Source organism: Bufo bufo, chromosome 9, assembly GCF_905171765.1.
Source record: "Bufo bufo chromosome 9, aBufBuf1.1, whole genome shotgun sequence".
In the NCBI taxonomy this organism is placed as follows: Eukaryota; Metazoa; Chordata; class Amphibia; order Anura; family Bufonidae; genus Bufo; species Bufo bufo.
In genome coordinates, this window is record NC_053397.1 from 53,013,727 (window position 1) to 53,028,414 (window position 14,688).

At 43.0% G+C, this 14,688-nt stretch overlaps 1 protein-coding gene across 1 annotated transcript in view; it reads left to right on the plus strand.

Moving 5' to 3' along the window:
• DIPK1A (divergent protein kinase domain 1A) overlaps positions 1-14,688 on the plus strand; it is a 146,990-nt gene that overhangs the window by 112,049 nt on the left and 20,253 nt on the right. Inside the window, exons 2-3 of the mRNA XM_040406689.1 lie at positions 4,955-5,048; positions 14,042-14,176. Of these exons, the coding sequence (XP_040262623.1) occupies positions 5,046-5,048; positions 14,042-14,176 (138 nt within the window). The 5' untranslated portion in view covers positions 4,955-5,045. The remainder of the gene's footprint in view (positions 1-4,954; positions 5,049-14,041; positions 14,177-14,688) is intronic.

Below are 14,688 nucleotides of genomic sequence, written 5' to 3' on the forward strand. Positions count from 1 at the left end.
TATTAAAAAATATTGAGCCGTTCTGTCAAAAAGGGTTAACTTTTTCTAGCCGTGAGACTGGTACTTTTACTTTGTGGCAGTCATCTAATAAACCTTAATAAGAAGCTCCTGTACTTCTTGGGGCGTAGGGTGTTTTACAGCGCGTTCGTACGCGCTGTAAAACGCTCAGGTGAGAACCATGCCCATAGGGAATCATTGGGTTTTGCCTGTTGAGCGTAGGAACGCGCTGTAAAACGCTCAGGTGTGAACCCAGCCTATCTCTAAACTACTAAGAGGTCATAAACACTTACGTATTTAAGCCACATTCTTATCAGTAACATAAGAACTGAGCTAAAATGTGTTTATAATGTCAGAGAGCAGAGATAAGGAGCCTGTCAGCTCCCCAACTGATGGAAAAGAGAGAAAATCCGAAGGCTGCTACTACAGCATCTCAGCTGTGTACAGAAAAAAGGCTCCAGATTTTTAATAAAGACCAATTAAAAAAATGATCTTTAGCTCAAAATGAGTACAATACAATAATAAAAAATTGCCCCCAAGGGTGTACATAGCCTTTAAGGCCTCTTTCACATGTCCTGCTTTTGAAGAACACCTTTTAATCTCTAAAAGGGTGAAGCCATACAGATCACTACTGATGTGGTCGCCTGTCTGCATGAATGCAGAGGGAAGAAAGTGGACTGGCTTTTCAATACAGTAGAATAAATAATAGACTGTCAGAACCAGTTGTTTATCACTTGAGGCACATACATGTATAACCTCAATGTGTTATCGGTCAGAGGGCTTATGCACTCTATGGTGCCCACCACCTGCTGGAAGCCCATGCTGTACCTCCATATGCCTCTGATTTGACACTGAAGAAAGCAGGTGTGTTTTCTCACATTTTCATTTGGAAGCTATTAGAAATATTAAAGGGGTTGTTCCATGACAACAACTTATCCCACAGGAGTCTGATCGTCAGGGGTTCACCACTGTGGTCCCTGCTGATCATTAGAATGGGGGCCTGTGCTCCCCCTTTTGAATGGAGCGGCCAGGGGCGAATTGGGAACTTAAATTGGCCCAATGTTGTAGATAGGTTAAAATTGACTGTAGGCAGACCAACAGAAGTAGGAGCAATACCATAGTGCAGCACAAGATACTGCCCCCGAAGAACCAAATACCACAGTGCATCACAAGATCCCACCCCTGAAGAATCAAATACTACAGTGCAGTACAAAATGCGCCATCAGCAGAACCAAATATCACAAAGCAGCACATAGGTAATACTGCAGCCCTCATTGCAGTATTTAACTCCATCACCATTCTAAGGATGGCGATACAGTTGAAATCAGGAGGGCAACTGAGGCCGCCAGCCAAGTGCATAAGTACCTGATGCTCCTAGCATTAATTAATGCTGAGAGCATCAGATTGTTATGTACCCAGCTGGCGGCCATAAGGAGGGCTTCGGCGGCCTCCCGGGCAATGCCCACCAGGAAATTTCCCTAGGGTCTATAGCCAATCGGCCCCTGAGAGTGGCAGCCGTGCATGGGTGTCCACTGCTCCATTCAAAAGGGGGTTGTACGGGCCCCCGTTCTAGTGATCTGCGGGGACCCAGCGTTTGGACCCCTGTCAATCAGACACTTATCCCTCATTTTGTGGATAGAGGATAAGCTATTGTGATGGGACAACCCCTTTAAAGCTTTGCTCCTAGGAAATAATATCATGCACCATACAGCACACAGAGCACCTGTGGAACTGTATTACTGCCGGCACATGAATTAGGCGTGGGCATAAATACTCACTTTACAACAGACTAATATATCAAATCTGCATTCAGGGAGTCACCGCTACATACCAAAGTATGATAAAGTACTTTATTTCACATCGCATAAAAATATTGGAAACCTTTGGGATCTTCCATCAAGGACATAAAAAGCAAATTTTTATTTATTTTTCCTTTCTTTTTCCTGATTGGGCTGTGATCAATAAAAGTAAAAGCACTGAATCACTTAGCAGCATCGATGACTGGTCTCCCAGAAGTTACACTATAAATATTCCTTGGTGCACCCGTTTGGAAGTGCTGGATATTTCACCAAAGAGAGTAAATTCTAAAAAAACATGACAATTAGGACATTTTAGATGAATTGTAGTAAGTGAAAAATAATCTTCTGTGATCTGACGGCGTTCTGGTAGCCCGTAAAAATATCACCTTGTCGGAGGCTTCACGGAGTAATTTCTGGCCTTGGACTTAATCACGGAATAACTAGAGGTGTCTAATAAAAAAAAGACATCAATTACCTGAAACGTAATCCCACGGCAAGTATACAGCCATTATTTCATCGAGCTCTGGGGAGGGCCGGGGACGTTATCCAACAAAGGCACTCATCGGGGCTGTTAGCACGTGTACTATTACAGCAAATGAGCTCGTAACTGGCTCCGGTGATGAGAACCTTACGATTTGGAGTGGTGAGGAATCCACTTTTATACCTTGCCGAATTATAACATTCGCTTCCTTTTATTGCATTCTCAAAACGATTGTGATGGTCTCATGCTCTGGAGTCATTTTCTTGTCTGATAAGTGTCGTGTAATTTCGAACTGCGCAGGGAAACCCATTTAAAACCTCAGCTTTATGTCTGTCAAGCCTCATTGCAGTCCATGTGGAAGCCCAGGAGTCCTTATCCAATGGTTGCTAACCAGTATAGCGGCAGCTTTTTTTAATCAGCTCTGTCAGTAAAAAGGACATTGCAGCCGTCTACCGATACATCCATAACATACTGTGTTATCTTTTCCAGCAAAATGCATGTCTTCATTTCTTTAACACACTGTACTATGTGCCTATTTCTTGATTGTCTCTCCTGCAGGTTTTGCCTATTTTTCTCCTTGTTCATGGTCTATAAAGAGTTCTTATAGCTACATGTCAACAAATTACTGTTTACTGATCTTATTTTAATATTGTTAACACTGCATTCTCTCTTATCTGACTCCATGGGCCATTCCCTACAGAGCCTGTATTGTTTACTTCAGATGCATCTCTAGGACTTCTTTTCTGCTGCTTGTCCTGACTCCTGCCTTTCTGTCTTATTCTTTGAACTTCATCTACCTTGACTTCTGCCTGTCAGACTACTGAATAGGTGTCCTCCGTCCAATAGTGAGTCACACTCCAAGGGTAGTGACAAAATCCTTGCTTCCTTGTCTATAAAACCGCCCGTGCAAAAAAATATTGTTGCATGGGCGTTTAAAAAGTTCTAAAACGGGGTCTTGAAACTTTTTCTTATGTCGAACCTTGGCAAAGGGCTGAAAGTAAATGACCCTCTTAGTTGCTCATTATCATTGGAAAAGAAACTCTACAGTCTGATTTATTGACAAACCATTTCAAAAGGGTAATCCGCGGTGTCTTCAATCACAGCTTGCTGAGCACAGCGCCCTACATTGTATAGCGGCTTTGCTCGGTATTGCCACCCAGGCCTATTCACTTTAATGGGACTGAGCTGTGCCTAGGCCACCTGACCGATGAACGTGATGTCACTGGTCTATGGTAAGCTATGAGAAGGCCGGTGCTCGCCAGAATGCTGCAGCCTCCTCATACAGCTGATAGGCGAGGGCCTCTCCCATCGATCAGATACCGATGACCTATTCTGAGGATAGGTCATCAGTATAAAAAAAGTTGGAAAACCCCTTTAAAAATAAACATAGCAACAATCAAATAATGAAAATATATTACATTAAGATGTTATATTTTACACTTCAGAACTGTATTGTCAATGTTAACGACTGTTTGAGCTTCTCTCAAAAGGAAGTGATGTTTTGGCTGACTTTACCAAAAGGAAGGGCACATTCAGTTTTGACAGTTGTCATCACCCCTCCCAGCCATTACCTCATATGGCCTGCTGTGTAGTTGACAAAACCTGTTTCAATTATGTAGAATGATATTTCTTTTGGCCTATGTTCTAGTTTTAATTAATTAATTAGTTGATGTTATTCTTACACATACATGGTGTACTGCAGGTTATATCTGCCCCCTATGGTTCATGAACAGCAAGTGGTCTTACTTTTTTTTATCATAATGCATGGTTGTGCTAGTGGTGTTTCCATCCATATACTTAATATGTTTTTTTATGATGCTCTCATGATCTCTAATGGCGTTTTTGAATTTCTGTATTTCCCTGGAATTTAATTTAGTGCTTTTAAGAAATTTCTAAATGACTTACCTTTGTAGTTCTGCGCTGTACCTCCATTACCTGGTGATGTCATGTCATAGTGTATATTGCTGATTGGTTCACTTAAAGAGGTTATTCCATGATCCATGAATGCTCATGGAGACACTTCAGTTTTTTTTGCTGAACCATTGAAATGAATGGTTCAGTATATGTACAGCATACTGAACCAAACGGATACAGTATACTGAACGCAAAATACTGTCGTGTTCATGAGCCCTAACAAAGCTAGAACCAGCCCTGTACCTCACATGGATCCAGAGATCTCCTCATTCATTGCTCCAACTGCTCTGCTAGATTCTCTTCTGGTTTTCAGTTCAGGAGACGTGCCCTCTCTCAAGGGAGTGTCCTTTCTGCTAAAGCTCTCTCCCTGTAACTATCACAGCTTCTAATAGGAGATACAGCTGGTGGCAGTTGGACGATGGAACTGAGCATGTGTGACCACCTTAGGAAGGTGGACAGAGATAATGAAAACAATTAACAGCAAGTGGAGCTGTAGATACGTTTTATTAAATAACTCAGTGGCTAGACTAAATGTTTCATTACGTACAATTACAGATGCATTCAGATACAGGTGCTGGTTTGAGAAATATAGAATATTTTTTTTTGTGGGGCAAGCTTTTTAACGTTTCATGGAAGTTAACCAGGAAGGACCAGGGACATTTTATTTATTTTTTTCACATTAAAAACTGTACTTTTTGAAGTCGCCCAATCTTAAACCAGTATATGGACTACATAATAAATATATTATTTCACTTGTCTGCAGGACCGATGCATCCATGCAAACAGCCTTAGTGGGACCGCCATTGCATCAACCTCACTAATCTGAAGCTGGAACCAGAGGATCACCATCTTTAATGGTAAGGGGGCAGTAAATCCATTTTACTGAATATTCCTATAAAGAGCGTGATCACCTACATCAGCATTCTACATCTGTTGAGAGCGAGAGGCATATTTTCCAATACTGCAGTGATACGTGACGCCAGGCGCCTTGTACAGGAAACTTCACATAATGAGACATCTCCCTTTTTTCATTTCAAACTTAAACGATTCCATCTGGGGAAGTGGCTGATGAAGTGCTCCTTCACGCAACGAATTACCTTTTATTCACAAAGCACTTCATAACATTTCCCCAAATCCAGGCAGAATGAGGACGCTCTATCACAGATCAATGAGCAGTACCTAGATTCATTGCTAGTAATATCCGTTTATTATTATGGCCGGGCACCTGAAGAGATGTTAGCCCCGAGCAGATGCATCACTTTTTGTTATAAAGCAGCAGATACCCATGTGTCAAATGACTTGCAGCTTTCCTACCATTAAGAGGACAAATGGATTGAATTATTCCTGGGGCTCTCAGGTTATGCAAAATCCAATCAGTGTAGTACCAGGCAAGGGTATTTCTACTGGGCGATAAATCCAGGTGGGCCATAGAGCCGCTCACATGAATTCTGTATTTTGTGTTGTTGCAGTGTGGTGCTTTTATCTAACTAGTGCAGTCGTAGGAGTGTTCCCAGTATACTTCAGCTTAATTACTTAATTTGCCTAATGCGGTTGTGTATGTGCTGCATCCAAAAGTGAAGAAAAAAAAAAAAATTAACGGCAGCAACAATTTGATTGTACAGTGGTGTTCCTGGGAATGTTCCGCCTATACACGGCAGCCACCGGTAAGAGGTGAAAGGCGGCAGTGGGAGCACTACCCCCCCCCCACCCCATAAATTCAGTGAACGTATAAGCGCAAACTATTTCTTCTTCAGCTGTATTAGCTACAAGGACCAATATTATTTTTGTCTTGTGCGGTTTGGACCAACGATACAGCAGACCCCTACGGGTAATATATAAGCCACCATAAAACTGCAGTCCTGATTACTGATGTCACTATTGCCTCGTCTAGATTTCTGAATATTAAAATATCAGACCGAAAATGTCTGGGCTATTTCACAAAAATAACCCCAAATCTTGGCAGCCCTATATATTCTCTCTTTCTTTTTTTCAGGCTGCCCACTGTATCTGATTTGAGTCTGCAGCCTCTCCTGGGCCTTAAAACTCTATCCCTGGTTCTCAAGGATTCTGCTCACAAATTGTAATTACCTATATACCTACAGGTTCTGACAGATGTCATCTGACCAGTCTTCCAGTATAATGCCTGGGGATACAAATGGATTAGACAAAAGAACTAATTAGATATAAAGGGGTTCATTACCTTTTTCTTACTGATGATCTATCCTTTGGATAGGTCATCAGCATCTGATTGGTAGGGGTCTGACCCCTGTCAATCAGCTGTTTGAGAAGGCAGCTGCGCTCACAGTATTGCTGCGGCCAGTGACATCACAACTATGTCACGTGGCCTGGGCGCAGCTCAGCCCCTATTACTTCAGTGGGGCTGAGCTGCACCCAGGCGACATGACTGTCGTGACGTCACTGGCCTGCTGCCTTCTCAACACGGCTGATCGGCAGGGGTACAAGGTGTCAGATCCCTGCCGATCAGATGCTGATGACCTGTCCAAAGGATAGATCAGCAGTAATAAAAATGTGAAGTACACCTTTAAAGAGCATCTGTTAGCATGATCAGGCACACTGCCTGGAAGGGTTGATCATGTAGATTAAAACGTCACCTTGCTTATGTCAGTATGATGCCTCTTTCCAGTGAAAACTGGATTTAAAAAATATGCTACTTGGCTAGTTGGAGGACTCCGGTGTCGGCCAGAGCCCTTGGAGCACCAGTTTGTGAGCACACCCGTGGCCTTAGCCACTTCCCCATTCCCTGGATTGACAGGTGTGAGTATCTCTGGGAAGGGGGCAGTGGATAAGGCTGCATGGGGTGTTCACAAACTGGTGCTCCAAGGGCTCTGGCTGGTCCTTCAGTGCTCTAACTGCAATAAGGCTACATTCACACGACAGTACCGTATTTTCCGGCGTATAAGATGACTGGGCGTAAAGGATGACCCCAAACTTTTCCATTTAAAATATAGGGTTTGGGCTATACTCGCCGTATAAGACTACCCCTGAATGCCCAGCCATCCCTGTCTTCAAGACTATCTTCTCCAGTCCAGGGAACTGACTGGGATCGGTGGATGGCACTGTTATGAGGAGGGGGATCTATGATTGGCATTGTTATGAGGAGGGAGATCTGTGGATGGCATTGTTATGGGGAGGGGGGGATCAGTGGATGACACTGCTATGGGGAGGGAGGATCAGTGGATGACACTGCTATGGGGAGGGGGGATCAGTGGATGACACTGCTATGGGGAGGGGGGATCAGTGGATGACACTGCTATGGGGAGGGGGGATCAGTGGATGACACTGCTATGGGGAGGGGGGATCAGTGGATGACACGGTTATAGGGAGGGGGATCTGTGGATGACACTATATAGCATCTTATGCTATATGTGTCATCCACAGATTCACCCCATGACAGTGTCATCCACAGATCCCCCTCCCTATAAAAGTGTCATCCACAGATTCCCCCTCCCCATAACAGTGCCAATCACAGATCCCCCCTTAAACAGTGCCATTCACAGATCCCCCCCTAAACAGTGCCATCCACAAATCCCCCCCATAACAGTGCCATCCACAAATCCCCCCCTATAACAGTGCCATCCACAAATCCCCCCTATAACAGTGCCATCCACAGATCCCCCTCCCCATGACAGTGCCATCCACAGATCCCCCTCCCCATGACAGTGCCATCCACAGATCCCCCTCCCCATGACAGTGCCATCCACAGATCCCCCTCCCCATGACAGTGCCATCCACAGATCCCCCTCCCCATGACAGTGCCATCCACAGATCCCCCTCCCCATGACAGTGCCATCCACAGATCCCCCTCCCCATGACAGTGCCATCCACAGATCCCCCTCCCCATGACAGTGTCATCCACAGATTCCCCTCCCCATGACAGTGCCATCCACAGATCCCCCTCCCCGACACTCAGAGGAGTATACATTTATTAACTGTAATCTGTAACTTTAACTTTAATCAGCGCTCATCTCTTTACTAGGGTACCTTCCTCTCAGCTCCGGTAACAGGCAGTGCGGGCGGCGCTCACTCACTGACGTCACGCGCCTGTGCCGCCTAGTGGAATGAGCAGGCACGTGACGTCATTGAGTGAGCTCCGCCCGCATTGCCTGTTACCGGAGCTGAGAGGAAGGTACCCTAGTAAAGAGATGAGCGCTGATTTAAAGTTAAAGTTACGGATTACAGTTGTTAAATGTATAGTCCTCTGAGTGGCGGGGCCCTGTATATTCTAACCCCTAGGCAAGCGTCCCCGTCACCATGGGAACGCCTGGGGGTTAGAATATACCATCGGATCTGAGTATACCCGGCGTATAAGACTACCCCCGACTTTTGAAAAGAATTTCTAGTGTTAGAAAGTTGTCTTATATGCCGGAAAATACGGTATGTGTTTTGCGGTCCACAAAACACTGATTTGCAAAAATATGGATGACGTCCTTTTGGCATTTGTATTGCATCCTTTTTTTTGCGGATCCATTGTAACAATACCTACCCTTGTATGCAAAATGGACAAGAATAGGATATGCTCTATATTTTTTGCGGGGCTACGGAACAGACATATGGATGCGGACAGCAAACGGTGTGCTGTCCGCATTTTTTTGTGAACCCATTGAAATGAATGGGTCCTCATCTAATCCCCCCCAAAAAATGGAATGGAAACGGAAACAAAATTTGTTTGTGTGCATTTAGCCTGAAAATGCAGTGTCCTCTGGATTGGAGCATCGTACAGACATAAGGCAACGTTTTAATCAGCATGGTCAACCCGTTCAGGCCTGGTTTAATAGGGTTGACCATGCTGACATATACTTTTTAAACATATTAGTTAACACTGCAGTGACTACACTGTTCATGTGAAAGTGCCACACTGCAATACAATATACAGAATTCATGCTGAATGATAAATGGCCTCTCTAATTCTATCTCCCTGTTGAACAACCTTTCAATGATTGGATTTTGCATAATGTCAGACATCAGCCACTGTAGCTCAAGAGTTGCCTGATTAAGGCATCATGAGAGTTGTAGTTACCAGAGCTGCTGTCTGAAGACTGATTTGGCAGGCAGAAGCCAAAGTATTCTCTTCAAAAAGCTAATTAATGGTGATATAGAGTGGAGGGGAGAAGACGGTTATAATGTGGGGAGGTTGTAGCGAAATCATGGGCCTTCTGGATTTCCTCTTCACTAATATTGGATTCATAGCTGGAATGGTTCCTTGGGGGTCATTTCTACCCAGTAGTAAATACTTACCAATAAATAGCTGTTCTTGAATTTTTACAGTTCTGTCAAGTTTTTAAAAATTCTATCCATTCATTTCCTATATACTAGAAAAGCTGTTTCAAAACTAATGTCATCACAGATTTTTTTGACCTGTTATGATGCATCATTAAAATCCTTACAGGTCTATTGTTTAAATAATGTTTTTATTTTAAACATTTTTTATCGAATTTTTGGGTGTTTTTAATTTTTTCCATGTTACTATTTTTTCTAAAAAAAATTATATAATCCTCTAATTTTCAAACTAGGGTAAAATAGGTTGAGACTTTCTGTTCTTTGAGAGCAGCTACATGAGCCATAGACACAATGAAGGAGGGGACCCCATTGACTTCAGTAGGAGAGTTTTCTAGGCATGCCCTGTGCAGAGGTCAGGAGTTAGCAAATAAGCTGTGATATCACCTATTGTGAAGGGTGGATCCTGTCTTATCTATATAGAGGTGTTACTTGTCATTGTAACTCTGCCTGTAAAGATAGCAAGATAGCTACTGAGAAGTTACCTGCACAGAACAGGAAATTATGACCTATTATTAGACCAAGTGGCCAGTGTGAAAATTGAATTGCAGGATTACATTTTTTTAAATATAGTGACGTGGAAAAAAATTCTAAAAAAATATGTTCATCATAAAAACCTGATTTAAACATTAGGTCATTTTCTGATAATCAAATGTGCCATCAGAAAATAACCTATTATTCAAATTACATTTTTATGTTAAAAGAATTTTATTTTTATTTTTTTCATTGCTGACTCCTAAAAAAATCCTGCAGTTTTTTCTCTGTCCGCTAAGCCTAATAATACACACACACTTCCTGTTTATTTATTTATTTTATGCACTTATATAGCGCTACTATATTCCGCTGCGCTTTACAGACATTATCATCCAACTGTCCCCCAATGGGGCTTAGAATCTAAGGTCCCTATCAGTATGTCTTTGGAGTGTGGGAGGAAACCGGAGAACCCAGAGGAAACCCACGCAAACACGGGGGGAACATACAAACTCCATGTAGATGTTGTCCTTGGTCGGATTCAAATCTAGGACCCCAGCGCTGCAAGGCACCAGTGCTAACCACTGAGCCACCTGTTCTGTGGAGATCACTTTTCAGTAGTCATCTCATTATTACTACAGGCAGGATTACAATGACCTATAACACAGGATACACAATAGGTAATGGTCAGAGCTTATTTACTCCTCCTCCCTGCACAGGTCTAGAAAACTCTCCCATAGACGTCAATAAACGTCTCATGTGTATTGTGTCTATGGGTGATGTGGCTGCTGTAAAGCATCTCTGTAAATGCTGTTAAGAGCAGCTCAGGAAGGATGAACAGAAAATTGCAAAATAAAAAAAATTAAGAAAAAAGAATGTTTCATCATCTGATTTTAACTGATACAATTGTAGGTGATATTCCCTTTAAATTGCGATGGAAACTCATGAGAGCCGGAGAACAGTCGTGGCTTTACATGTAGAGCTCTGTTGTTCGGCTTGATATTTGTCAGTATTTCCTTTTGGTTGCGTCATCTGCAGTTCATCAAGTAGCTAAGCCTGCTGCTCAGTGTTCAGTGGCCTCGCCCTTAGTGTTGGCTCTTGTACAGGAGGGTCACTGACGAGATGTCTTCAAATATCCCAATCTTTGACCGCTGTTGCTTCTGTCTGCGGAGATATTCCAGACCCTGAGTCATAAGAGATGTGCTCAGTGCTTCTTGACCAGCTACAGGTCTTAGAAATCCTTCTCTGACAAGATACAGGACTTAATAATCTAATTTAAATGACAGAGTACAGGCCTGATGCTTGCCAGGCAGAAGGAGTACAGGGCCAGGCCAGATTATGTCGCCACTGCCTGACCCTGTCACTCAAAGCTGGGGAGGAGGGCAGCAAGGAAGAGTGTGGATTTCGGTGCAAAAATGATGCCTTTGTTGCACTGAGCAGGTAATTTCCATATCGTAAAAATAAGAATTTCCCAGAAATGCAGGCACGAGTCGGGATGGGAGACCAGCACACATATAACCATTTATTTGGATTTGTATGTGGTGATGATTTCCCTTTTAAAGGGGTTGTCTCACTTCAGCAAATGGCATTTATCATATAGAGAAAGTTCATACAAGGCACTTACTAATGTATTGTGATTGTCCATATTGCTTCCTGTGCTGGCTTCATTCATTTTTCCATCACATTATACACTGCTCTTCTCCAGTGGCTACAACCACCCTTTCTGGTGGCCAGGACCATGGCATTGTATATATGCCTATGCTTTTTCCTATCGTGTACAAGCACGACCACTGTTGTTGGATTGCAGGGTGGTTGTAATCATGGAAACGAGCAGTGTATAATGTGATGGAAAATTGAATCAAGCCAGCAAAGGAGGCAACATGGACAATCACAATACATTAGTAAGTGGCTTGTGTTAACTTTCTCTACATGATAAATGCCATATGCTAAAGTGAGACAACCCCTTTAAAGCTGGGGCTACACGGCGACAAGAAAGTCAAGCGACATTGCACCTAATGATTGTCTATGGCAGGCCTGGCCAACCTGCGGCTCTCCAGCTGTCGTAAAACTACAACTCCCACAATGCCCTGCTGTAAGCGGATAGCTGTTGGCAGTCTGGGCATGATGGGAGTTGTAGTTTTGCAACAGCTGGAAAGCCTCAGGTTGGCCATCCTTGGTCTATGGGGTTGCAATGCAGCATACTGCGACTCAACAGTCACACAAAATCTAGACCTGATGATTTTGTGTCACAGGTTGCATGCAACATTTACTCTATTGACTTGAATGGAAGTTGCATGCGACACACGACTAACCTGTGTTTTTACAGCCATTTCTAAAATAGTTGTGTAACAGCAAGTTGCAGACAAATCACACGTTTATTCGGTGCAAGTTGCAGAAAAATCGAACACATTTTTTGGTTGCGCAACACATGTTCCCATGTAGCCCTAGCCTGAATTTCGGTGGGGCGCGCAGTTTCATGAATCACCTGGGAACAGGGTCAATGTACTGTTTTCTCCTGGGCCCCAGGCAGCACAGCAGGCCATGGGGGTATCACTGCTTTATGAAAATTGTTATAGCTGATTGAAAAACCATATTTCTTAAAACAAAAACAAAAAAAAATGAAAACTTTTTTTGTGCCACAGATTTTGCACAGCAGTAACAGTGCCGCTTTCTTCCAAGTGATTAGACCCTTGAGGGGACATCCCTTCATAGTTTGGTATTGTTATTAATAATTGATATATTACAGTTCTCACTAGGCTGAGCCAAGACAATATGGACCCCACAGAGTATAATATTTCACCCAGCCGCACTTTCATGCACATAGTAATAATGCACATGACCAGGATCCTCCCAAAGCCAGTAATATAATAATCTGATGCAACTGTGCGCCCTGCTACCATATAGTTCTATCTATATAGGGAACTGTTTAATAACCTGTACAACATATAGGTAGAGCTTGGAAGAAATACAATTGGGACATCTCAAGAGCTTTCCAGCTTGAGAGCCATTTTCTGTTCACTTCGTGAGCTTCTCCCAAATGTGTTACTTAGTATTTAACAAGCCCAGAGCGGAAGCGGTTTTCTAAAAAAAAATGTATGACTTTAGAAACGTTTAGGGCCCGTTCACACTGCAGGTTAGAGAGTAATCCTGATGTGGATAGATGGGCTGAAATTCCTCTGAAAACCCACCAGTGGCCACATCTTTTCTGCTGACCATACATCTCAATGGGTGTCAGCACTGAGGATCGCAGAGCGGCGGCTTATAGCCCCAGTGAGAAGAGACATGTCAGCTCTCAGCGTGGCCACAGCTTTAAGCCGCAACTCTGCAATCCTCAGCGCCGTCTCCCATTGAAATGAACGCGAGGCAGAAAGAACGAAATTTAGACACAGCTGTATGCACCAAAATTACGCTGTAAAACCCCCCTGTGAAACGGGCCCTTAGGCTAAGTTCACACAGCAAAATCTAGAGCAGAAAAATCTGCAGCGGATTAGTAACTGAAAGCAGGTCATTTTTTGGTGGCAGAATTTTCATTTGTTGGCGTTTTTTACAGCAGTTTTTGGTTGCGGTTTTCCTACTCCCCCATTGACTTCTATGACATCCACAATGAAATCCGCGTCCAAGAAGTAACATCACTTCTCAAGCGTTTTTCAAATCGGCTACTGAAAAAACTCTACCGTTTTACCCTTGTGTGCACAAGGTGGATTTCTAACAAAGTTTGGGATGAGCGAATCGACTTTGGATGAAATATCCGAAGTCGATTTGCAAAAAACTTTGTTTCAATACTGTATGGAGCTCCGTACAGTATTAGAAGTATTGGCTCTGATGAGACTTTGCGTAATAACTTCATAAATTGATTTCTACTGTAAAAAAAACATTTCCCGAATTTTGGTGAGATTTGAATATGGATTTAGCAGCGTGAAACACCCGTTTTCTGCTGCTGAATCAGTGGCGGATTTTAACCGTGTGATCAATTCCCAACACCTAGAAATGGGTTTTAGTATGGTATGTTCGAGTATTTCAGGATAATTGGTATGAGTAGATGAATGGATGATCACTGTAACACGGCTGTGTTTTGTATCCACAGGCTCGCTTGTCATATATGCGGATTAAATACCTCTTCTTGTCATGGCTGGCGGTGTTTATTGGCAGCTGGGTGATATATGTTCGATACAACTCGTACACGGAGCTCTGCAGGGGACATGAGTGTAAAACTACCATTGTAAGTGCTATCTTCATAAGTATGACCCAAAAGGTCTGTCCATCAACAAAATGCAGGCTACCTAAGCAGTCCGCACTGGATCCTGAAGAAGGGTCTATGGTGCAACTATGCTAAGTTTAGGTTTCCTGCAGTCTTCCATGTTTTTATATGAACACTCCTGCATCTCAAGGGAGTCATTACGATCATTAAACATAACATTATACTGGAGTATAGGTGTTTTATGAGCCAAAGCCACGGTGAATATAAAGGAAGGACTTCTCTTTCCTTCTGCAACCATGTCTGGCTGTGGCTCATGATGTGCATATGTTTCCAGCCTTATTATATTGGCATAGAACGTCAGCTTGACAGGTTTCCTTGGATAAACACTTCAGTGCAATGAAAATTTTGAGGGAAGGGATGTGCATGGAAAAAACTTGTGTTTTAAGAGTGTGATGAAGCTTGGAGATTGAGATAAAATATATTGGTATTGATACTGATGACTAGAAGGATTAGAGCAGTCCATACACCTGAGA